This window comes from Octopus sinensis, unplaced genomic scaffold (assembly GCF_006345805.1).
Source record: "Octopus sinensis unplaced genomic scaffold, ASM634580v1 Contig17336, whole genome shotgun sequence".
Taxonomy (NCBI): Eukaryota; Metazoa; Mollusca; class Cephalopoda; order Octopoda; family Octopodidae; genus Octopus; species Octopus sinensis.
Window position 1 is genome coordinate 11,717 of NW_021834981.1, and position 27,097 is coordinate 38,813.

General features: G+C 34.7%; 1 protein-coding gene across 1 annotated transcript; it reads left to right on the forward strand.

Moving 5' to 3' along the window:
* The first annotated feature begins 544 nt into the window (after positions 1-544).
* LOC115231081 (cytochrome P450 3A24-like) lies at positions 545-25,317 on the forward strand. Its single transcript, XM_036499938.1, has 14 exons — positions 545-733; positions 6,685-6,781; positions 9,306-9,358; positions 10,908-11,004; positions 11,890-12,003; positions 14,357-14,449; positions 15,873-16,023; positions 17,850-17,983; positions 19,578-19,698; positions 21,144-21,301; positions 21,563-21,651; positions 21,984-22,121; positions 22,594-22,756; positions 25,165-25,317. Exons 1-14 carry the CDS (start codon positions 660-662, stop codon positions 25,246-25,248), a joined length of 1,566 nt encoding a protein of 521 aa, XP_036355831.1. The 5' UTR covers positions 545-659; the 3' UTR covers positions 25,249-25,317.
* Positions 25,318-27,097: the final 1,780 nt, after the last annotated feature.

A 27,097-nucleotide genomic window follows, 5' to 3' on the forward strand; every position in this document is an offset into this window, starting at 1 on the left:
AAGGACGGTGTAATCATACAAAGCAACCATATTACGTAAGTATAGGATTCTATCATACAAAAAAAGGACGGTTTAATCATACAAAGCAACCATATTAGGTAAGTATAGGATTCTATCATACAAAGAAGGACGGTGTAATCATACAAAGCAACCATATTAGGTAAGTATATGATTATATCAAACAAAGAAGGACGGTGTAATCATACAAAGCAACCATATTACGTAAGTATAGGATTCTATCATACAAAGAAGGACGGTGTAATCATACAAAGCAACCATATTACGTAAGTATATGATTATATCATACAAAGAATGACGTTGTAAATAATACTGAGTGCAACTGCAATCGTCAGAGTTGTTTTGGTCACATATTCAAAGAGAGTGGGGGTGGGAAACTAGAATCAACGAATGAGAAACTACAACACTTGGAAAAGAGAGGAGTAAAGTGGGCGAAGGAGAGTAATGTGATTGAGGTGGTGAGAGGTAAGCATAAAAGAAAAAGAGAGACAGTCAGAGATAGAGAAAAATAGTGTAAGAGATAGGCAGAGATTTAGAGAGGGTAAGAGAGGTGTATATGAGTGATTTATCTCGGAAAACAGTATTTATATTTGGCATGCGATTATAGAAACACTTAATTTTCTAACAAGGCAGGAGCAACGATGGATGTGTTCGGCTTGACAAATTATGCCACGACTTTGGCACTCGTAGCTGTGCTTATTTTAACTTTATATCTGTGAGTATTGCATTTACTTTCAAACTAAAAGAGAATGACAGCACTGGCACAACAGAATATATATATATATATATATATATATATATATATAGAGAGAGAGAGAGAGAGAGAGGGCATTATTACAAAACTACCAAAATAAACATATCAGTACGCTATGTTTATTTTGGTAGTTTTGACATTAAGAGTCCCTCCTAGCGTGCGGCATTTATGTGTAATAATGCCCTCTATATAATATAAATAAATATATTCAAGTGGAAAAAATTTACAGATATTTTCTCTATGAGGTTTTTCGCGTAAACTACTTGATAATTTCTTATGTAGATTTTATCCTATTTTTAATATATATATATATATATATATATATATATATAGATATATATAAATATATATTTATACAATACATATCTATCTATCTATCTATCTCTCTATCTATCTATCTATCTATCTATCTATCTATCTATCTATATATATATCATCTATCTATCTGTCTGTCTGTCTGTCTGTCTGTCTATCTATCTATCTATATCTATCCATCTATCTGTCTGTCTGTTCTGTCTGTCTGTCTATTTATCTATCTATCTATCTATCTATCTATCTATCTATCTGTCTATCTATCTATATAATATAAGGTAGGTACAATAAATTCTCTGTTTTTTATTTCATTTGATACATATATCCTATATCTATATATATCTATAATATATATATATAATATAGTATATATATATATATATATATATATATAGATACATACATGTATGCATGTATACATGTAATTGCTTTGGTACTAATGTGTATGTCTGTTAATGAGGTGATATGTGGAGCAAGAGTACTAGCAGAGTTTGGGCCACCTGGTTGTCATCCGCTAATGAAGCGGGTATTACCAATATGACTGCCTAAACCATAGTCTTTTAGCGAGACACCATGTATCTGACGTGACCCTCACTACAGAAAGTCATGCAACGCAATAGGATGCAAAACATTCCACACAAATGGCAGCTGCAGGATGAGTGGAAACGATTGTGGTACAGAATAAAGACTAATGCCAAATCCAAATTGTTTCCTTAATTGATTATATATATATATATATATACATATGTGTGTGTGTTTATGTGTGTATGTATGTGTGTATGTGTGTGTGTGCTTGTTTGTGTGAGTATTGTGTCATATATATATATACACGTCTGTATGTTCTTATGTATATATGTATGTATACTTATATCAAAATATATAATATTATTGATCCATTAGAATTGATCTTATTGGTTTATGAGGAGATATTCAATAATCGGATAGGATATTCGATTATCTCATAATTATGCACGTGAGATGTGGCAGGAAATGCTACATGTGTCTTTAAAGAGACAAGATTTTTTTAACAATTGTGCTAAAATGTATAACGCATTACCAAAACTGTTGTGCTCGGTGAACGGTTCAACACTCCGCCCCTTTATTCTAAATGGTTTGAAAAGAACGATTATATCTCCATATATAGATAGTCCAACCGTTCGATATTTCATTGCAATAGTATGTGTTTATAACGACACATCCCAGAAAGCTTTAAGTTATGTCTCATACAACCAATTGCACTAGTTGGTGTCAACATAATACGCAACTCATTGGACCGTTGCGCAATCTTGTTACAACATCACACGACTAACAGTGCTATTGATAGATTCGATCATCATAGCGCAGTCAGTTTGTGTTAGAGAGGCGACACCTAGCTTATAGTAATCTTCGTTAAAAGTTTAAGATTAACCGCTAAAATTTTGTGCTTTCTGATACGGTGTGAGTATATAGTACATTAGATAATATATGTATTGTATATATAATATCGTAAATAATTATATATATATAGTGTATAATATATCTATATATAAGATTATATATAACGATTAATAATATAATGATATAGATATATAGCTTTGATACTAACTAATTATATCTAATCTATATATAAAATATATATATGAATATATAGTACTATAGTATAATTAATATATATCCATATAATAGTATGTCTATATATAGGGTAATATGTGATATACTATACAATAATATATATATATATATTATATATATATACATACCGATATATATATAGATCCACTATGATATAGATAACTATATAGATCAAGAATATATCACACCGATATATATTAATCATCACGAGAGCATATAGATCCACACTACATATATAGATACATATATACATATAGATATAGAGACCTATAGACATAGATAGAAGACAGAGAGACAGATATATCATATACAGATAGAGAGATACATAATATATATAGAATATATAGAGATTACACACACACATCATAATAGTGTACAAACAAGGAAACATTTTTACTCGAAAGAGGTGACCTTTGACCGGAGAGCTTGCATGCTAGACATAGCAGTCGCTATTATATATGAGAATATGTTGTCTATTAACTTTAGTACGCATGCTAGCCACCAGTTTGTAATTTTTTCTAACATTTCTCTACCCGATTATCATCATGGTATATATATATATTATATATATATATTATATTATATATATATTAAATATATATATATATATGTATATATATATATATATGTGTGTGTGTACTAAACCTTCAAGGAGGTATCTATATATTATCTATATATTTATAAAACCTAACAGGTTTCGGATAGTATAGATATGTTTAACTTTTTATAAACTATATGTATGTATGTATGTATATATGTATGTATGTATGTATTTATTCTATATATATATATATATATATTATATATATATTATATGTATACACATATATATATATACATATAATATACGCACATACACACATGTATGTATATGTTTTCTACATATTGTATATATATGTATGTATATATATATATATTATATATAGTATGTATATATATGTATGTATATAAATATATATGCGTATATATGTATATATAGATGCTTATATATATATATTATATATATGTATATATATATATACTCTCTTGGTTCGGCCGCCATCCGTGCAGCATACATATTCCTCCCTTTTATTGTGAAATATTGTATCCCTGCTGTAACACCTTATTTCCACAAGCCCGCTTAATTTAAATTTGTCCTTAGTCGAAAGAAACCTGCGCTTATTCCCTGTTATTTATATTTGTGTAACATTCTCCGTTTTTTCCCGTCCTTGTTTTCGTATACATTCGCTGCTTTTTCCAAGGAATCTAATGCTCTTAGCGTAGTTTTTCCTTGGGGCTGGCCGGTTTGGAACAATCTCGAGTATAACCAGACGAAATTGCAAAGATAATCTGGAACTCGACTGAAGAAAGAAAACTCCGAATGACCCGTCCTTGTTTTCTTTGTATCGTCTATCTGGATGTTTTGTTATCCCTTTTTTGTATCACCTAACTGTCTGGATGTTTTTGCGTACTTGTCCCATTTTGTATTTATATATATTTAATATATATATATATATATAATATATATATATATATATATATATATTATATATGTATGTATATACATATGTGTATATATGGTGTATATATATGTGTATTAGGTATATATATATGTGTATATATTGTATATATGCGTATATATTGTATATATATACGTATATATTTATGTGTCTATATATAAATAGATGTGTGTATTTTTCCCTTGTTAACAATTAACACGGAAAAATAGATAAATAGTTACCAGGGTAGCAAAAAATCACACATGTAATAAAGTGGTAACTTGTTTTTAAAGGTAGAAACTTCGGGTTTTTGTGAAATTTTTGTATAATATATATAAATAAATAAATGGTGTTTACCGCACGTGTAATTAAAATACTTTTACGTCCAACATATATTTCGAAGATATCACTGATATTATTCCAAAGGAATAAAATGGTGTAAAACAATGTAATCTTCTCTTCAGAAATGAAATTCGTCAATAAGACATTTTAACAGAAAATGATGGATATACATTGTGATTAACTGAACGCTATTAATATTGTTTGAAAAAACGTCAAAGGTAGCCTTTAGAAAGAGGAAGGATAAATTAAAGGAAAGCTAAATAAATGAGAAGTATATGAATATATGTATATTAAATAAAACCTTATATACTAGGAAAATGTATATTTTTAGTGAATGTTATATATAAAAAGAAAATTAATGTTTAAATTATATATAATGATAGAGATCGATTATATGAACTAAAGGTGTGTTTTTGCCAATGTTTACATCGGTATGCACGCACTAGAACCGTGTTTACTAGGGGACTTTTAGAAAAAATAATGACAAATAGTTCAGAATTACAGAGAAGCCAGAACTCCTTGCCTTTTTCATAAGGTATCGAGATTCAGAGAATCAACCAATCTAAATTAAACTGTTTATTGTGGTCTTCTAGATCCCAAATTAATTTACTGAGCCCTGTACTATTACGTTTATTCCTATCCCTAAATGTCGAGTAATAGTAAGAAATCCTGCAAAGACGTGCTTCCAATGTAAAATTCTACTTGATTATGACTAGTAATTTTACACTGGTATATAGAATTTTAAATTTTGGAGTTACTTGTCATAAACTTGATTCTTTTGGAGTTGACTTCAGATATAATTGTAATTAAGACCTTGTAAATAATATTTCTAGAGGGATGGATGGTATTAGTTAAAACTGCAATGGGAGATTAGATTTAATTTGTCTCCCGTATGGAATAATTAGCCAAATTGTTTTACTACTATTTATCTTATTTCTAGTGTAATTATTTTTGAAAGACTTGAATTTACCTTTAGAATGATAATAGGGAATTAAATAAGGGTTATCTCCCTTCCTCCATTTTGTTTCGGTGTAGAAATTAAAACTGATATCGTTAATTCCTTTACAACTAGATTTCATATCTAGATATTGAAGTTAGAATAAAACTGAATAGAATCAATGTAGATAAATTTCTCTGTATAACCTGCTTTAAGCAAGGCAGAGTTATAAAATTCGGCGTTATCATCGAAAATGTCAGCATTAGCAGATAACTTAGATAATCTAAATGAAATATTCTTAACTAAGTTCCTAGTAATTGCCCTAGAATGATTACTAAGTTAGATTATATAAGTTATCTGTTAATGTTGATATTTTCAATGATAACGCCGAATTTTAGAACTAACATTTTTGCTTATATATATACACATACATACATAGGTATATATATATATATGTATATATATATATATATATATATATATATATATATATATATATATGTTGTGTGTGTGTGTGTGTGTGTGTGTGTCTGTGTGTGTGTGTTTATATATATGTATATATAAATATTCCAAACTTACAAGGAAAAATTCAATTTAGAAATACTAAATCAAATTATAATATAATATATATATATAAATATATAACACCTCTTATGAATTCAATAATGAAAAAATTAAATTATACCATTTAGAAAAATTACATATTATAGAAAATAAATATAAGGTAAAACATATACCAATGATAAATAATGTGCAAAATAATAAATAAAACGTAAATATTTGGCAGAATAACTACACGTGTTTCGTGGTTATATTTAAGAAATCACTTCAATATAAATATAGTCACTCTTCAGGTCAAAGATAAAATCAATAAAATAATTAATTAGATAATTAATTACCCAATGTTTCATTCAGTGGTACTGAACCCAGAACCATGTGGTTAGGAAGCAAGCTTCTTACTCCACAGGATATATGTATGTATGCATGCGTGCATGTATGTATGTATGCATGCATGCATGCATGTATGTATGTATGTATGTATGTATGTTCTCTTTCTCTTTTTAATTTTTGAGTAAATTTTGACCAAGCACGTTCTTGGTTACAAGCTTGTGAAGTGAAGTGTCTTGTTTTAACCATCAACCACTAAATTTTAAGAAGCCCTTGCAGATTCCCATACATGTGGTCAATAAAAACATCATTATTAATGTATTTCATTTATTTTTCTTCCTTAGGTTTGGAAGAAGAAACTTTTCATATTTCAAAAATCTCGGGCTCTCTGGTCCCGAACCTATTTCTCATTTTGGAAACTTGATGGAAATGAAGAACCTGGTAAATTCATTTTGCATTTTTCTTGTTTTAGTTTTTCTTGCCACAGACTTGAGTGGAATGACTCTGGCCTTTCGGCATGAAGTCTCTCCTTGAACTCCCTTAAAACCTTCATAACGTACTCTTTGTTGGTCATCTGGTCAAAAAGACCCCAATGAGTGTAGATGATGCCCTTGCCGTCAAAAAAGAAATCACCAAGTGCTTCCTGTCAGACTTAATTACACAGACTTGCAGGGTCTGAGTGTGCCAAAATGCTTCCACTGGGCACTCTGTCTCTTGGCCACTGGATCATAAGAGTAAACCCAGCTTTAGTCACAGGTCATCCTTCTGTATATCACTAAGCACCCTGGGAACAAACTTTGCACTAATTTTGTGCATGTTCAGATCTTCCTGAATAATTCTGTGTACATTTGCCTCACCAATTCCAAACTGTATGTTTATTGTCTTAATTGAGATCTGATTGTCTTCTCTCAGAAAATTGTGAACTTTCTCAACCAGCTCTGATATTGTGACATCCCCCTCCCTCCCATATTCCTCATTGTCTCTCGGTGAAAAGGGGCATTTCATAAGTGTACTGTTGTTCCCAAGTTTGACACAAGCCTTTATTGCACAACAAGCTCCTAGATGTCCTGACTGCATTCTGGTCAGCTGTGACATGCAGTGTTTATTAGGTTGTATTCAAAGTGTTGTACAAATGTCTCCTTTAACATGGAATATAAAATAGTTGGCAGGTCAGCTTATTAGATATATAGTACTGATATACTAAAATCAAAGTAATCGAGGGCATATATGATTGCCTCCCTTGAAAAATATCTCAAACCTTCTGGAAACGCAACCTTGCAAAGTATTCGAGATGTGAATGAAATTGTGGTAGAATACAAGAGAATACAAGAAAACTCTATTTCTTAACCTCTCAGGGTCAATAAAGTATATTACTAATCCAGCATTTAATAGTCATTTAGAATGTCATAAATATAAATGAGATTATAAAAGAAAAAGTGAAGCAAAATTCTCTTTAAAAAGAGAAAGACACATTGTACAGTGGAGTCTAAGATACCGTATGTCTGAAAACTACTTTACTATATTTGATAGCATATAAGACAAGCCATTTTTCTTTACCAAACAAACGTCAAAAAAAAAAAAATCACCTGCGTCCTTTGTGCAAAACTGGACCACTCATAAGTTTCAATGGGTTAAACCTTTTTTCTGCTGAAATTGTGGTGTATCTTATATACTTAGACATCTTTCATGCCTTCTGTGTTGTAAGAAACTTGTTTCCCAACCACACAGTATTGGGTTATATATATATATATAATATATATAGTATTATATATATATATATATATATATATATATATATATATATAATATATATATTTGTTTGTGTGTGTGTTTATGTGTGTGTCTGGGCGAACAGAACAACATTCTTCCTGATCAGAAGACTACTCCATCACTGAGAGCTGAGTGGACTGGAACAACGTGAAATGAAGAGTTTATCTTAAGACCACAATGCGCAGCCTGTCTGGGATTTGAAATCATGATCTCATGTTCATTAGTGCAGCATGTCTAACCACTAAGCCCTATAATTTCACATCTTAATACATAATACTTAAAACATTCCTATGAGCTTTATTATAATATTTCAGACAGAATCATTGATGTTATTAGGTCGTCAAGTATGAAATTTGTTGTAAGGTATATGGTAAAATTTGACAGCTGCTCATTTTGCGCCATTATTATATTTTGATAATCCTTATTTTTTTTTGTTAGAAAGCTGACACATCTATTTCTTTATTCTAACGTATTTTGCTCTTTATAATGTATTCATAAATCGTTTTTTGCCTTTTTTGTTTAGAGATGGATAAGTCAGAATTTCGTACAGTTTTGAAATATGAGTTCCTTCTGGGAAATACAGCATCATAGACATCTAGGAATATTAATGAAGCATTTCATTTTTATTTTTGTTACACAGCAGACAGTATCAAATTGGGTTGTAAAATTTCGTTCTGGTAACTTTGACCTTACAAATGCGCAACGCGGTCAACCAGAAACAAAGGTGGATAATGACGAACTGAAAGCCACCATCGAGTCAGATCCATTTCAAAGCTTCCGTGAATTATCGTTGTTGTTCGGTGTTAGCAAGCAAACAATATTAACTCACCTAGTTCAAATCAGTAAAGTGGAAAAGTTGGATTCCACATGAACTCAATGAAAATCAGAAACAGCAAAGTTTGCAACTTTCCAGAATTTTAATAACTTTTTGATAGGAAAAATATTTAACTCCGACGATGCTGTAAAACAGGTCTTCAAAGATTTTATTGACTTTAGATTGCCAGGCTTTTACAGTCCAAAGCTGGACAAGCTACCGCTGAAATGGCAAAAATGTATAGACAATATAGGTGTATACTTTGATGAATAAAACTATTCCTTGTATTTATAAAACATTAGCAAACTTTTGTCATTTCTACAAATTTCATACTTGACGATCTAATGTTAAAGTCGTTCGTTTATACTTTAATACTTTCAGGGTTTCACTAAAGCATTCAAATACTGGAGGGAAATCTATGGTGACATATATGGGTAAGAATCATTTCTTTGTGACTTAGATAATCGAGAAGGGTTTAGCAGAATAGATTCAGATTGGCAGTGAGGACGGAGATGAGTTGTGAGATTCAGGGCACAGTCATATGAAAATAGGTAGATGCAGCGTACACACACTCACATAGATGCACATATACACACTCAAACGCACGCACATACGCACACACACGCGCACGCACGCACACACGCACACACGCACACACGCACACACACACACACACGCACGCATACACGCACATATATAAATCGGCAGTGGAACATATATGTGAAATACAAGCACACTCTAAAAGTCAGAGCAGTAATTTATTTACATGAAGTTTAATATTAAACCGGTCATAGGGTGACCACTGGTTTTGCATTCATAAAGAGCTTAGTTTTATAGACGATTTATTTGACTCTAATGGCCACGGGAATGTAACCTTTCTTCAAACAGGAGTTAGAAAACTGTTACAGTCAGTTAATTTGTAAACAAAAAATATGAGTCACTGTCTAAACCTTAAACAGGATGATTTATCGCCCTTAGACCAGTGTGGTCAGCAAATCTTAAGGACCTAAAGGGCGAATAGAGAATCTCCACCCTTTGTTAGTTCCGGTCCACAAGTACTTTATACATTTCTAATCAACGAGCTGGGAACCCCACATCTGGAGCAGGTAGCGTTAGAAATGGGGGGCACGGGTTATAGATCTTGTGTCATGAGTTTATGAGAGACTCTGTATCCAATGAGTCTTTAAGGATCCTTGCCCGCTCTGCTTTGCAAAGCTTGTACCATCTGCTCCTATTTATATAGGGCCTCAGCCGCTCTATGATTCAAAAATTAGACCTCGCCTCACCGGGCTGTGCAGAAATCAACCTTAATACTTAATTAATATCTTGTTTCATCAACCCCTGAAGGTTGAAAGTCTAAGTTGGCCTCAGCAGGATTTGAGCTCAGAGCTGCAACACACAGCATTTATTCCAATGTCCTAACAAGTGGGCTAGTTTGTCTCTAATTTAGTAAGGATGTCAAGAATTTTCATGGGATGGGATCAGTCAAATCAATCGAGTACAGTTCTTGACTTGTACTTTATTTTATCGACCCCACAGGGTTAAAAAAAGAACAGAATTGACTTTGGCAGGATTTGAAATCAGAACACTAAACACTTGGAATATATATTACAAGTCATTTATTCTGATACTCTTTAATGTTTATACTTATCCACTTGACCTAGGGTTAAAATAATAATAACAAATACAAGTCATGAAAGGGTGTGTTGATATTAGCCAGTCGGGTGCCATCCCTGTGTCCGATGGTCATCTTACCTCTGTCTTGTGCTCAACCTGGCTCTTGTTTACAGTTCATTGTTTGATGTCTTTGAGGGCCTTTTACTTCCTTCTCCTCTTCACTACCTGTCAGGATGATCTTATGGAATGACCATCTGTTAGCACAAAATTAACTAGAGACCAGCAAACAACAATAACAATAATGATGTATTTTAATCACAATCACAGTTTACCTCATTTCTAAATCAATATTTCTGTTTTTGGCAGGATGTACTTTGGAGTAGTTCCAAATTGTGTTGTAAGTGATCCAGAATTTATCCAAGAAGTTTTAGTCAAGAAATTTTCAAACTTTGTCAATCGAACTGTAAGTAATATAATCTTATTTCTTTTTCTTCTACTTGTTTGAATTATATATTTTAAGACTAGCTTAAGGTGACCCGCTCTACGCGTGGGTGAGGGTGTGGTTGTTACTTTCTGTTGCTTCCTTTCTGTTTCTTATCGCCACATTCTCCCTCTTTGTTTCTCTTTCCTTTCTCTGTCACTTTCCCACTCTCTTACTCTTCCTTTCTCTCTGACTCTCCCTCGCTATCTCTTACTCTCTATTTTTATCTCTCTCCCATTTATGAAAAAAACAAAAACCTTGAATAAGTTGGGGAAGAAAATATTTAGAAAGATCAATCATAAATATCAGGCAGTGGCAACGGAAAGCAAATTTCCCTTTTGTACGTGCCAGTATTTGAGCGATTTAAAATAAAGAAAAAAGGATTTCATTGATAAATTTAGTACTTATTTTGGGAATTTATCGACGATTGACCATGCAAATAAAAGCTCTAAACACGGGCTACATGCAGCTGTAAATTTCTTTCAGAAAAAATGAAAACTGTAAACAGTAAAAAATAAAAGGCAAAAATACGGGTTGAGCCTTCAACAGAAGATAACTTATCTGCAAGTGATTTAGCAAGAAATCTACCAAAACGCTTTCTCTGACTACTACCGGACACTTCTCTTTACAAGAGTACGGCTAGTCCATTATTTCAATCCCCCAGGGATGTCAATGATTCTCACCCCAACAAAAACGTTGCCTTTTATTATTTTGGGATCCATAAAACAAGTAGCATTTAACACTGGTCAGCACCAGCGTTCCACTGGTGCTGACCACTGGTGTAATCGACTCATCCCACCTTCTCTAAGCTACCTTTGTGGGAAAAATTTGAAATAATAACAATAATCATTATTATTCCTTTTTCAGTTATTTGAACAGGATGAAATCGCTAACGTTGGACTTGCATCAGCCAGAGATGATCACTGGAAATATCTGCGCACTGTACTGACTCCTTCTTTTACTTCACATCAAATGAGAGCAGTAAGTATGTAATTCTGGATATTTCTGAATCAACAATTAAAAATTCATAAGTGCAGGCTTTGCTGTGTGGTTAAGAAGCTCTCTTTTCAACCACATGGTTTTTAAGAATACAACATACAGCCTGGACTGCGGATCGAACTTACTATCCAGTTAATTGTGAGCCCGACGCTCTAACCAGAGAACCATAATTATACTCACACACACATATAGATATATACATACATATATATGCATGTTAATATTCATATATATAGATATGTATACATACATACATACATACATACACACACACACATACACACACATACACACACACACACACACATATATATATATATATATATATATATATATATATAATATATATATATATTCATACACATATAAATTTAAATACTCGAAAAATGGAGAAAAACTTTTGATCAATAAACAAAAAAGAGGCCAACATCGGCTGATTATTTTTTAATACAAAAACATGACATAACATTTCTTACGGCCGTTTCTGCTTCCAATGTTAGTCGGTGCTATCGAAAGGATTTCGAAAATAATATTCGTCATCTTCATAGCACATTCGATCTAGTACATGGAGCCTCATCAGAGTGAATGCAAATGCAAATGATGAAATATACGAAGGGAAGAGGGAAGAGGAAAGAACAGGGCCTCGAGATAAGGCCAGAAGGCTCAATATATTAAAATCAAACCATCTTGCAGCATGGAGCTTGAAGTCTATTGGCAAAAGAGTGAATTAGCAGTGGTCTAGAGAAATATTTATGGTTTATTTCTATATAAAGGGGCACCAGGTTGTGTGAATAGTACTGAAATAAAGCTAGTACTAAAATAAGATAAGAATTACCAATATGTTTAGAAAAAGAATAGTACTTGTGATATCGTAAATAGGGCTAATTAATAATTATCCCCCCCCCCCAAAAAAAACTGTAGAATTTTTATAATTGTGTATCTTCTGAAATATTCGAGAGATCACCACCTGATATCCGTAATGGAATTGACCAAAGTCCATCCATCTCTACAATTGGTCAGTTATATTTGAAACAAAGGTAAAGTTAAGACCGTTACAGGAGATATGTAAATAAATAAGAAAACGAACCGGTAAATAAAGGGTGTTGGGGAGAAGACTATGACATAAGTGGCACAAGCCCGCAAATGGCCTTCTATACCATCTCAACATGACATAAATAAAAATAAAATAGAAAAATATTATCAGCCAAACGGCTGTAATTTTTTATCGTTAATGGGAAACAACTTATACAAGAGGTGCATGCTAGTGGAAGTTACCTGCAAAAATAATGCTGAATCATAATCCTGATTAGCCAGTAAGATTCCAAGTAATGGTGATAATGGACGAACAGGTAAATGTCTACACGTTCCTAAGTAAAATCTGCATCATAGATACACAAAAGGGCAAAAGCACAAAACCCGAAACATTGAAGTCATGAAAAATTTAAAATTAAATCACTTGTTAATTATTGCCATGGTTACAAACTCCAAGTCCCACCACAGTTTACTAAATCTCAATATGTATTTTATTATAATAAAAGTTAGATTGTTCATGTCAATAAATTTATTCATTATATTAAGACTTATGTGGGTGCAGCCATACTGGGACTACCACAATTAATCCAATTTCAATCATACACAATAAACTCAGGTGTACTAATATCTCGTGGGACGTCAGCTACTGCAGTGCCTTAGTACAGACGCTAATTATAGTAAGATATGCATGTCGTATGTATACATAAGTATACATATGTATGTACACTATAGCAATATATGATATATTCATATCAAGTCAATGTAAAAAATACTATCTTAAAGAGAGCGTGCCGCCCTAGCATGTGTATAAGCGGATTTTCAAACACACACACACACACACACACACACACACAAACACGCACATGTATGTACATATATAGGCAGACGTATGCATTTCTGTGTGGAGTTGGGTGCATGGAAGGATGGATAGATAGATTGATTGAGACAGAAATATAGATTTGTAGGTAGATAGAGTGACAGACAGGCAGCGAGATACCTATATATATATAGGTAGAGAGATAAAGAGAGTGAGAGAGCGAGAGAGAGAGAGAGAGAGAGAGAGAGAGAGAGAGAGATAGGGAGATAGAAAAAGACATAGTTTATATTAGAATTTTCATGTTACCATAGCTACTTAATCTTTAGCAGTGGGAAGATTATATCCAAATACATAAGTAACTTTGAATAAAGAAACCGCATGACATTGGGTCAGAGGTCAGAGTTTATTGCTTAATTGATTCCAAAATTATTGCCAGAATATCTTGAACAGCCTGTTTCTTGAACTACCATTCCATGTCTGTTGCAGATGAACACAATGATTCAGACATGTGCTGATAATTTGGTGGAAAATATCGATAAGTTGGCAGAGAATGGAGAAGTCACCGAAGTTAAAAAGTATGTAAAACTATTAAAAGATTCTTTGTTAATCATTTATCTTTTATCTTTAACTTGTTCTAATCATTGGACTGCAGCCATGGTTGGGCATCTCCTTGAAGGGTCTTAGCAGAATAAATGGACCCCGGTACTTATATTTTCTTAAGTATGGTACTTAATCTATCCCGTTCTATTGTTGAACCGCTAAGTTATGGTGACAGTAAGAAACCAACATCAGTTGTCAAGCAGTGTGCGGTGAGACAAACATATTACGCATAAATTCACGCAAACACACACGCACACACAAACACACACACATGTATTTATGAGTACAGAAAGTCACCAACTGTGTAAACAACAGGAAATACGAAAACAAACGAGTTAAATATGCAAACAAGAGAAAAAATGGAAAACAGGGCAAGTAAACACAGAGAACTACCCTTCATCTGTTGTCTCGCTCTCTCCCTTTTTCTCCTCTTTCTCTTTGCTCACACTTGACCATCGTCCATCTTTCTTTTCCTCATGTGATCATCGTCCATCTGTCTTTTCCTCATGTGACCATCATCCATTTTTCTTTTCCTCACGTGACCATCTTTCCTTTCCTGCACGGAGGTTCAAAGGACAGGACGTTTTCATCCTCTCTCTTCTATCTTTTCTATTTTCAAAGAAAATATTTCTCCCAGCATTCACTATTTTCCTGTCATTCTGGTCTAATGACCCTCCATGTCTGTTTTCGTTCAGTTTCCTTATATATTTCCACTATGCTGTTTTTTGACCCCAACTTTGACCCTCCATAAATCCTAAATCTTATTTTAGAATTTATGGGAGCAAGTGTCTTTGGAGACTCATATTGTCGTTGATCGCTCGAAATGAGGGGTAGATAGACAGCCGATAACTGATGAAGGGTCGTTCTCTGCTTTTATTTTTCCTGTTTACCATTTCTTTCACTCGTTGTTTGCATATTTAACACGTTTGTTTTCGTATTTCACGTTGTTTACACACATGGTGACGTCCTGTACCCATATATGCATATATATATGATTTATATTATTATTTAATTGAACGCCACGCATCTATTACGAAGTAAGTTGCTCTATCTATCTATCTATCTATCTATCTATCTATCTATCTATCTATCTATCTATCTATCTATCTATCTATCTATCTTGATTGACAATGGGCGGTGGTGTGTTTACAGCACTGTAACCTAGCAGAAGAGTCGATAGAATAATTACGAAACCTAAAAACAAGGAATAAGTCCGTGAGTCGATTTGTTCAGCTAAAGTCTCGGCAACGCAATGCCCTAGTACGGCAGGAATCTCATGCCTGAAACAAGTAAAAGATGAAAAAACATTTAAAATTAACTACTTTTTAAATCATGACTGAACTATTTTTACCGAAAGAAAAATTAACGTGTATTTACGTTCTTTTTTCTTTATTTATTCTAGGTTTTCTCAGCTTACACCATAGATGTCATAGCAGCAACTGGATTCGGAATAATGGTGAACTCACAGAAAAACCCTGATGATCCACTGGTTACAAAGGCCAAAGACATATTCAAATTTACTTTCTTTCAACCTCTTATCCTTTTAACAGTTAGTACTTACGTCATATATCTTAAAGAATATTCCATCAGAGTTGTACCATTTAAAACATGGGTCCCAAAGCAACAGGTCATGAATCATTTAGTACCAGGCCGTACGCAAATAATGAATTTTAAAATTTCACTCCTATTTTATCAACTTTATATGTATGTGTGTATATATATATATATATATATATATATATATATATATATATTATATTATATATATATCACGTGATCACGTGACCGACCAATCCATCAGAGGTAGTTACACATCGCTTGTCACAATGCGTTCGCATTGTTTTAGCCTTCGAATGACGCCACCCCGCTGGCTAAGCGAGCAGGCCAACATATATATTTATTTACTTTTATGTGTATAATTTTACCCTTACGGGCTATCTTTTACTGGAAAGCAATACTTTTGTATTGCATTACTATTTTCATTGAAACTTCTTCACTGTTCTCGTTCTGTTAACGTTTTGGCGTTCAGACGAGTGTACTGGCATAGATGTGGCAACATTTGAAATTTTGTCTAGATATATGCAGCTGATGAGGACAAATCAAATCTACGTTGTCAAACGTATTTGAAGAGTCTGAAACGGGTCCTGCATTATCCGTTTCTAGGTTTTTCATTTTTCAGATGTTCTTCCTAGAGGTAAGACAAATTTTTTTCATGTTTGTTGCACACACACGTCTTTGCTAGTATATACGCAGTGAAGCTATACAATAGCGTCTTATTTATTACGATCGCTATTTTCCAGTAAATATCGGTACTTCGTTGTACCATTTATTTACTTTTATATATATATATATAGTTAAAGAACGTGGGTAGAAATTAATATTAATTAATTAATATAAATTTAAACCAATGACCTAGCATACTTTTGCTTGAAATTTCTTGAGAACACTTTCTTCATGGTAAGACGATTTGGCGTCTTCTTCTAGCATATTAGGAATACACCTTGGTGATTATTTCTCTTATATATATATATATATATATATATATATATAATGCAAAATGGGACAGGAATGCAAAACATCAGGACAACAAGGTGATACAAAAAGGGACAACAAAATATACAGATAGATGATACAAAGAAAACAAGGACGGGTCGTTCGAAGAACTAGATTATATTCGCAATTTCGGCTGATTATTCTTGAGATTGCTCCAATCTGGCCAGCCCCATGGAAAAACTAAGCTAAGAGCTTTAGATTCCTTGGAAGAAAGCATCGAATGTATACAAAAACAAAGACCTAAAGAACGGACAATGTTACACAAATATAAATACAATAAAAATACAATAAATATAATAACAGGTGTCTTTCGACTAAGGATGAATTGAATTAAGGTGGCGCGTGTGGAAATAAAGCCTTACGGGAAAGATACAAAAATTTCACAAACACAGGGAAGAATGTCGATGTTGCACGGACCACGGTCAGACCCAGAAAGAAAGAGCAGGCTGCCTGATCGGTCACGTGGGAAGAGAAGAGAGAAAAGTAGAAGCCGAGGGACAGAAGAATTCAGCAGGGACTGAATAGATCCGTGATCAAACATGTTCAAGGTATAACCAACCCGAGATTTTGTGTTAGTGTGCATGCGTTGAGGCTTCATGGCATTATCCAATATGCCTGATCTTCATACATTTTAAGAAAGCATGCTGTAATTTGAAATCACAGGACAACATTCTCTCTCCATTTCTAGCAGTTTCAGTGAAACCACATAGAGTCATTGGGTGAATAAATAGAAAAATTTGATTTCATTTTTCGTTCTCTTTCTATCTGATATTTGCCCTTATATTTGTAAAAAAAACTCACAATTATATCAAATGTTCTATTCCAGTTGTTTTGCCGTCTTCTGGAAAATTCATAGCAAAATCCGGATTAATAAGATTCCTTATTGGAAATCAATTCTTCTTCAGGAGGTTCTGCAAGAAACTAATCGAAGAAAGAAAGAAAATTCCAATGGATGATAGCGTATGTTTTTCTTTTATTCCTTTACTTGTTTCAGTCACTGGACTTTGGCCATGCTGGGGCACCAACTGAAAGAATTTTAGTCGAATACTTTCCTTATTATCAAGCCTCGTACTTATTTTATTGTTTTCTTTAACCGAACCACTAAGTTACAGTGGCATAAATACACCCACACTGGTTGTCAAGTATCATACAAGACAAATACACACTCACACACATGTACACACATACATGCCATGGGCTTCTTTCAGTTTCCATTTACCAAATCCACTCACAAATATTTGATCGGAATGTGGCTGTGAGTAGAAGACACTTTCCGAAGGTGCCACACAGTGGGACTGAACCCAGAACCATGTGGTTAGGAAGCAAGCTCCTTTCACACAGCCAGTCCTGCACCTAAGTTCTGTGTGTTATTTAGAAATAGCAGCAAAATGTTGTCTAAGTCACATTTACTATCTCAAAAATTAAATATAATGGAAGCTCAAAGGATAATGTCTCTCTTTCTTCTTTTCACGTCTCTGTCTCTTTTTCTTTCTCTCGTTATCTCTCTTTCTCTCACTCTCTCGTTCTATTATTCATAGGGCCTGCTGCCTGGTTTCTGTGGCGCTTAAGTTACTGAAACCACCTCAACTCTGAACGGGATTCCTGTCTGCTAGAAAGTACGGTCAGCCGAATCTCCCTCAAATCACATCCTATTGTCATAATAAAAAAGGAATGAGAGAACAAAAGAATATAGGGATGAATACATAATTCTTTTATTCCTTCACTGGAGTAATTTCTTGTACTTAGGCTATCCATGGATCAATCATACAAGTCCTACTCTTTAGATTAGTTGGGTTAGGGTTAGGGTTAGGGTTAATCGATCTTTATGAAAGTGTTGTTACCTCTTGTTGTAAAGGGACATAAACCAACACAACACATTACAGCCTAGGCGCAAGGTAATCATATGACCATACCTCGAATGAATTTAACCATGAAAAAAGGATGCAAATTCTGCCTCGAGGCCTAGAGTGCAGAGGGCCAGTTACCTGGTTACCATGGCATATAAATGACCAAGATCATAACACTGCTTCTGAACGGGCCACCAGTCTGTTGCAGGGTTACTCATTTACAGCTGAATGAACTGGAACAAAATGGAATGAAGTGTTTACTCAAGAATACAACGCACTTCCCGATCCAGGAATCGAAATCACAATCTTGTGATCATGAGTGCAACACACTGACCACTAGGGTATCTACTTCCATTCATGTTGTCAATCAGGTTGGTAATGGCAAAGGTAATGGCCGATTTTAAGGTCTCTATTATATTACTGGATTATAGGGCTCATGCATCTGTGTGTTTGTTCTGTTTCATCAATTCGGTCATTCACAGCCTGGTAAAGTATAGAATTTTATCTATGAAAACAACAACCAGTTTCCATCTACAAAATTTCCTCACAGAGCATCGGAAGAGAACCTAGAGCTGTGTGGTAACACAACCACAGGCGTGATGAGTTTTATTAGACTACAAGTATTTAAGTTTGTTTATCGGCATTAATTTATTATTTTTAATTTATTGATTAAGATTATCATTGATTTTTTGTAAATTGTTTTGTAGATGCACAAAAACCTATTAAACCTTATGATAAAGGCTCAGCTGAAGGGTCATGAGACGTTGCCCCCAGAGGTAGAAAAAGAACTTGACTTGGAAACTATAACTGACTGGAGAACTAAAAGAGGTTTGTATGTAACTCACGTGCAGTTTCTCATTCAACCTTATCGAAAACTGACCAGCTTTGTTGTAGTACCTATCCTAATAATCTTCAAATTGAACACCTTACATATATGCACGCATATATACATACATACATACATTCATACATACATTCATACATACATACTCACACACACACATACATACATAGATATATACATACATAGATATATACATACATACATACATACTACATACATACATGCATACATGCATGCATGCACATACATACACACACATACATACATACACACGCATACATACATTCACACACATACATACATACACACACATACATACATACATTCATACATACACACACATACATACATACACACACATACATACATACATACATACATACATACATACATACATACATACATACATACATACACACACACATACATACAGCTCTGTTTGATCTCACGAAAATGCTGTTCAGGGAGCAAACCATAGTCTCCCCAACCAGAAAGAATGACATCTTAAACCTCTGCTTCACCAATAATGTGTAACCTATTCATAACGTGAAGATATCACTGACAATCTTCTCGGACCACAACATGACAAAACTGATGATGTTTGGTGGTCAAAAACTAATTGAAGGTGTATTTCACACAGATGGTACTCAAACCGTATTCAGTCTGAACTTCTACAACGCTGAGTGGAAGTCAATTGAGAAGCAGATACTCCAATAAAACTGGTCTAAAAGTCTCTCTATGCAAGCCATTGATATGTAACTAAAAGTATTCAAGCATTGTTAAGTAAAGTAACTATTTGATAAAATATGGTCCAGAATGAAATATGTACAAGGTTCATTATGATTGTCTACAAACCCAGCATGGCTGCAGTTCATGATTGTCACCAGTAAAAGAATAAAAGGATAAAAATTCCAATGATGTGGTGAAGAGCAATTTAAACTCGTTATATTCATTTGCTCAACACATTCCACTCTCAGATTCACTCACTTATCGCAGCAGTCCTTCAATGTTTCTAAGACCAGTAAAATTCTCGGAAGTTTGGGCTTCCAATTAGGACTTTTGCGATACCATTAAATCCAGGAACTTTTCGGCTCCCCCTCCTATACTTTCTGGTGAAGTAAGCATCTGGGATGATTTACTCCATGCAGAAACTCCAGGAGCTACTCAGAGTTATTACAATATTTTCTGAATGTGTTTGCAAGTTTGGAGGTGGGCTTTAGTCGATTACATTAACCCCAGTACTCAACTGGTAATTATTTTACAGACTCCGAAAGGATGAAAGTGAAAATCAACTTCAGTGAAATTTCAACTCGTAAAAAATAAAATGCCACAAAGTATTTTCCCCGATGTGCTAATGAGAATAACTAAAACATAACAAGAACTTCTCTCAGAACACAAGATATTTAATCTTTATATTGTTTTTCCTTAGGAATTACCGACAATGAAATCTTGGCCCAATGTGTTTTACTTTTGTTGGCTGGTTACGAAACTACCGCTTCTACTCTTACCTTCTTTACACATTTGATGGCAATAAACCCTGAACAACAAGAAAAATTGCACCAAGAGATTGTAGATGTTTTGGGAGAGGTAAGTATGTTACAGCTATTTAGAGATTTCGTTGCTGATTTCATTCAGGATTTACGATTTTTGGCCAAGGTGATAATAAAAAAAGGTTTAGTAATTGTCCTCAAAGGTTGTCTGGGCAATTGAAGACCTTGATGATGCGAAACAGATATACTCTATCGTTGAGAGGGTGGCAAAACAAAATTGCTTCTGCGGAGCCCTAATGAAACTGGAACAATGAGATTATTAAGACCGTTATAATTATTTCCTTATTTTCTTTTCTAGGATCTTCCTACTTATGACAGTGTTCAGAAATTACCTTACCTCAACATGTGCATGGATGAGACACTCAGAATGTATCCAATTGCAAATACGTACGTTTCCTTTGTCTTTGTTTCGGTTATATACGCACATTTATTCCTCAGTAGGTTTCCTCTAACTTCCCTGAAATACATACATTTATGCATATGTTTATTTACGTATATGTGTTTGTGTAAGAATGAGTGAGTGCCTGGATGTGTACGTGTATGTATATTTGTACACGCATTTATATATGTGTGAGTGTGTACATATATCTTGCGTAGTATGTGTCTGTGTGTGCGTACGTAAGTTCGTGCATGCATGCATATGGTAGGGATTGACAAATGCGAAATGACTTTTGTTAATTATTGCTCATTTACTCTATATTTATAAACTGCTGTTTCAGATTGGATCGTCAGTGCAATAAGGCGTGCACGATAAAAGGTGTGAAGATTCCTGAAAAACTGACTGTCAGAATCGCTGTGGATGCTATACATTACAATCCGAAATACTGGCCAGAACCGGAAAAATTCATTCCAGAAAGGTTAGCAATATAAATTATGCTTTCATTTATAGACTGCTGCAGATATGTCTGAGATCTAGAGCTTCAATTCAATCTTCAGTTGAAAGTGTGATTTTCTTCATTCTTGTTGAGGTTACCAATTACTCCAGATTTCTTGAAATTCTAGGCGATATTTGGATCTGTTCTGTCATACATTATGAATTACCCTGGATGTTACTTCTATTTGGATTTATTAGTACCTTATTGTTTTATAAAGTTAACCAATTCGCTTATCACTGAGTGGTTTCCAGATATCTGCCTGGATTTACTAATCCATTTACCCTTCGTTATGTAGTACATGTGCGTGTGGATGCCAGTATGCCAGTAAAATGAAGTGGGTAAGGTTGAAAAGCTTTTGACCAAGGGGCTTGTATGACCAGAAGAGATTCGTATCTAAACCACCACAACATCAACAATATATGGTTATTTATACAGGTACTTTTGTCATTTACAGATTTAGCGAAGAAGCGAAATCTAAACAAGTGCCGTTCACCTACTTACCATTTGGTGCAGGACCAAGAATGTGTCTTGGAATGAGACTGGCCAAGCTGGAGTTCAAGATAGCAGCTGTTGAAATGATTCGAAATTTCAAAATTCTTCGAACAGAAAAAACCGAAGTAAGTTCTATTGTTTCTTTTGTAAACTTTGAAATATATATCAAAGTTATGGGTATATATTTCAAATATGTATATATATTCTTTTACTTGCTTTTATATTGCAACGAGGTAATTTTCTTTCAAGTTGTTTAGTCTGAAACATAGGTTCAATTCCCAGTCGAGACTTTATCTCTTATGCTTTTATCTTTTACTTGTTTCTGTCATTGGACAGTGGCCATGCTAGAGCACCACATAGAAGGATATTCTTAAATAAACCAATTTTAGCACTTATTTCAATGTCTGGCTTTCATTCTATCGGTCTCCTTTACCACTTTACAACGTTACGGTAACGTAAACAAACCAACACCGGTTTGCATTTTAAGTATGGTTCCAGCAAAACACAGAGTGGTTTAGGAACCGGGAAATGTACCTCATGAAACACGTGTAGCCAAGTTATAAAATATTTAAAATAAAAATTTTTTTTATATGGTCAGATGAAGAGGCCTACTATCTCTAAATGAAAATATATATTTATTCATTGAGAATAATTTGAACCCCTGTTATGCCGGAATTTTTATTCCCTAACAAATAAAATTAAATATATATATATGTATATTATATATATATATATATATATATTGAAAAATCTTAGGGTAGTAAAAATATTTATCGAAATATTCTTTGTTACCAGTGGTCTAGCGAGAAGGAAACAATTTAGTCAATAGACTATACATTATTCAGAGAAGAATACAGTGCATATTCAAACACATAAGAGACAACCAAAAAAAAAAAGGAAATAGGATATCTGACTCACTAGAAAGAGCAGTTAAATTTGGCTTGGAGTTTTAACTGCTTTTTATAGTGAGTCAGATATCCTATTATTTGGTTATTTCTTATGTGTTTGATGTACACTGTATTCTTCTCTGAATTATATATATATATATATATATATATATGGATGCATATAAATATGTAGCCACATACACACACATGCACGCACACACACGCGCGCACACACACGCGCGCACACACACGCGCGCACACACACATCTATATATACACATAAAAGGCGGCGAGATGGCAGAAACGTTAGCGCGCCGGGCGAAATGCTTAGCGGTATTTCGCCTGTCGTTACGTTCTGAGTTCAAATTCCGCCAAGATCGACTTTGCCTTTCATCCTTTCGGGGTCGATAAATAAAGTACCAATTTCGCACTGGGGACGATGTAATCGACTTAATCCCTTTGTCTGTCCTTGTTTGTCCCCTCTATGTTTAGCCCCTTGTGGGTAGTAAAGAAATATATATATACACATAAACAGTTTGTGACAGACCATGCCTTTCTTTTGTTGGGTTCAAATCTCATTTCTGGACCCATGGAAAACGAATCTCCACCAACTACTCTGCCTATATATCTGTGCACATCTTTCAATGCCGTGTATGCCAGAAGGTTTGCAAATCTAATGGAGGCCTCAAAAGAGATTTTAAGATCCACAAAAATTTAAGCTTAACTGCAGCTCTTGGTGGTCCCAATCAGGTATGCAATCTACGTGGGTTCCTTTCAATATATTATCTAGCTTAAAAACCATATCAGACGCTCCTTCCTTCTCTCCTCCAACAACTCGACCGATATCCTGTCCACCATGCGGTTGCATTCCTGTCCGCAAAGTGGTCGCTTTCCTGTCCACCACGCGGTCGTATTCCTGTCCACCACGCGGTCGTATTCCTGTCCACCATGCGGTCGCTTTCCTGTCCACCATGCGGTCGGTTTCCTATCCACCACGCGGTCGCTTTCCTGTCCGCCACGCGGTCGCTTTCCTGTCCACCATGCGGTTGCATTCCTGTCCACCACGCGGTCGGTTTCCTATCCACCACGCGGTCGCTTTCCTGTCCACCATGCGGTCGGTTTCCTGGCCGCCACGCGGTCGCTTTCCTGTCCACCATGCGGTCGGTTTCCTGGCCGCCACGCGGTCGCTTTCCTGTCCACCATGCGGTCGGTTTCCTGGCCGCCACGCGGTCGCTTTCCTGTCCACCATGCGGTTGCATTCCTGTCCACCATGCGGTCGCTTTCCTGTCCACCATGCGGTCGCTTTCCTGTTTACCATGCGGTGTTTTCCAAATAACCATCGTCACCGATATACGGTTATACTAAACGACGGAACCACTTCCTCGACCAATGGCAGCCCACCTTACCGTAATAACAATCATTCAAATTCAAAGTGGCTGAATATCAGCACCACGCTTGATACTCTCGGAGTACCAACGAATTCGAATCAAACTGTTTTGATCCATACGTGTAACTCTCAAATAATTATATTGAGTGACTTCTATCGTTTGTCCACTCACTCGTGAATATATATATATATATATATATATACATCCATTTGTATGCTTGTCATATGATTTAATAACATACCTATATCTCTCTTCCAGGACCCTCTTATATTAGGCGACAACATCTTACTGGCTGCCAAAAACGGAGTTTGGGTGAAGTTTGAACGAAGATTAAAAAAATAACGTGTAGTACTGCACAAATAAATAAATCTTTTGTAAAATTATATACGATGTAACCATTGATTGCAAAAGCAACGTAAAATATTAAAAAATTAAGCGTCATTATAAAACTGGAAAATGTAAAGATAATATTTTAAATAACGTTTCCTTTTCTTCGAACAATAAATTTTTGTTGGTATATATTTTATTGAGCATTAAAAACAAATCTCGTATAGACTTTATCAGAGAGCAACGGTTCTACCGTTGACATTACAAATATGAATAAATTTCTATTTTTAATAGTAACTGTTAATGATTTTGTTTCAATCCTTTTACTATTTTCATTTTGTCTTTCTTACATTTAACACCTGACACATTGTTACTTCTCATCTTTTCTCTCTCTCTCACACGCACGCGCATGCACACATTTATTTTCTCCTCTCTCTCTCTCTCCACCCCTCCCCCTCTCTCCCCAGGAAAAACAAAAGATTTACGGAAAAGATGAGATGGTTTTTCTTTACAGAAATTGTTGTAATGAGAAATGTTACAAACTTTTAAGGTTCCTAAGATTTGCCTTATCTCACAAAATGGGATATTCACAATTGTTTCCACATGAACAGATGTATATTAACCAACTGGAAAGTGCAACCAAAGAGGACAACTATTCCTCTTTGGAATTACTGTACTTTGTTGTTTTCTTTTGCCTGTTTATTTTTTCTTTTGTTTATATCTTTTTCTTTTGTTTATACATTGGATGTTCCGGGAACTATTCCAAGCAACGTCCCTCCAATCACAGGTCCTCCTCCAGAGTTCCGGAAAGGCGATATGTAACACCACTGGCTGGCCACGTCTGGCAACTAAGAGATGATGGTATTCCATACTCGATCTCACGAAAATCTTCGAGAACCCCCCACCAGGCACCTACATCAACGGGACGTACCGTTGCAAGTTATACATAGCTGGACGCGCGGGAGTCCTAAAGGAATCACTTGAACCAGGACGGTTATTTTGTGATCGTGTCTACATTTTAAGGGGTTCTTGCTAGCTACTTGGAGCCAGCAAGATGGCGCTACGGCCGGAAGTCTGTAGCCAATAGCAAAAAGAGATAATCTCCGACTGTTATCTTTGAATAGTGAGGCATTTCAATGCCGGACATGTTTTCAGGCCTTTTAAAAGACGTCTACTGCAACTGGCAACAAAATAGGAGAATTCCCATATTTGCTTGTCGAGGGACGGTGGCACTGTTGAGAAAGGACCCAAACAAGAGGGACGTTATAGAAAATTTCAGGTCCATTGAAGATTTTGACCAAGGTGTTAGCCAAAGGTTGGCGCTTGTCATCGAGGCGAAACATGCTCCATCCCTACCAGAACTATTCACGACAACCGCCACCGTGTGAGCTACATAATAGAGAGGGTGTGTAACGAAGCTGTCATGGATGGGACTCTGATCAATTTAGATCAATCTAAAGCGTTTGATAAGTTCGAGAATGAATATTTGGCAGCTGTCCTCAGGGCAGCCGGTTTCGGTCCAATTTTCCGTGGTTGGATGGGCGCTTTGTACAGAGGCATATATATATATATATATATATATATTATATATATATATATATATATAGTTATTGAAATGGATAAATGAATTATCTTGTTACGGATTATTCAAAAGATAACAGATACGTGGTTAGCAAAGATCACAACAGAAAAATCACGGTTGAGGTTACATATATATATAGTTAACCCAAACAAGAAAGCACAAAGAAACACAACAACGCGAGGACATGGAACAAATATAGTATTATTGGACGCTGAGGAAAGAAGGAAATAAGGAGGGCTTAACGTTTCGAGCGGAGCTCTTCGTCGGAAACATAGGAGAAGG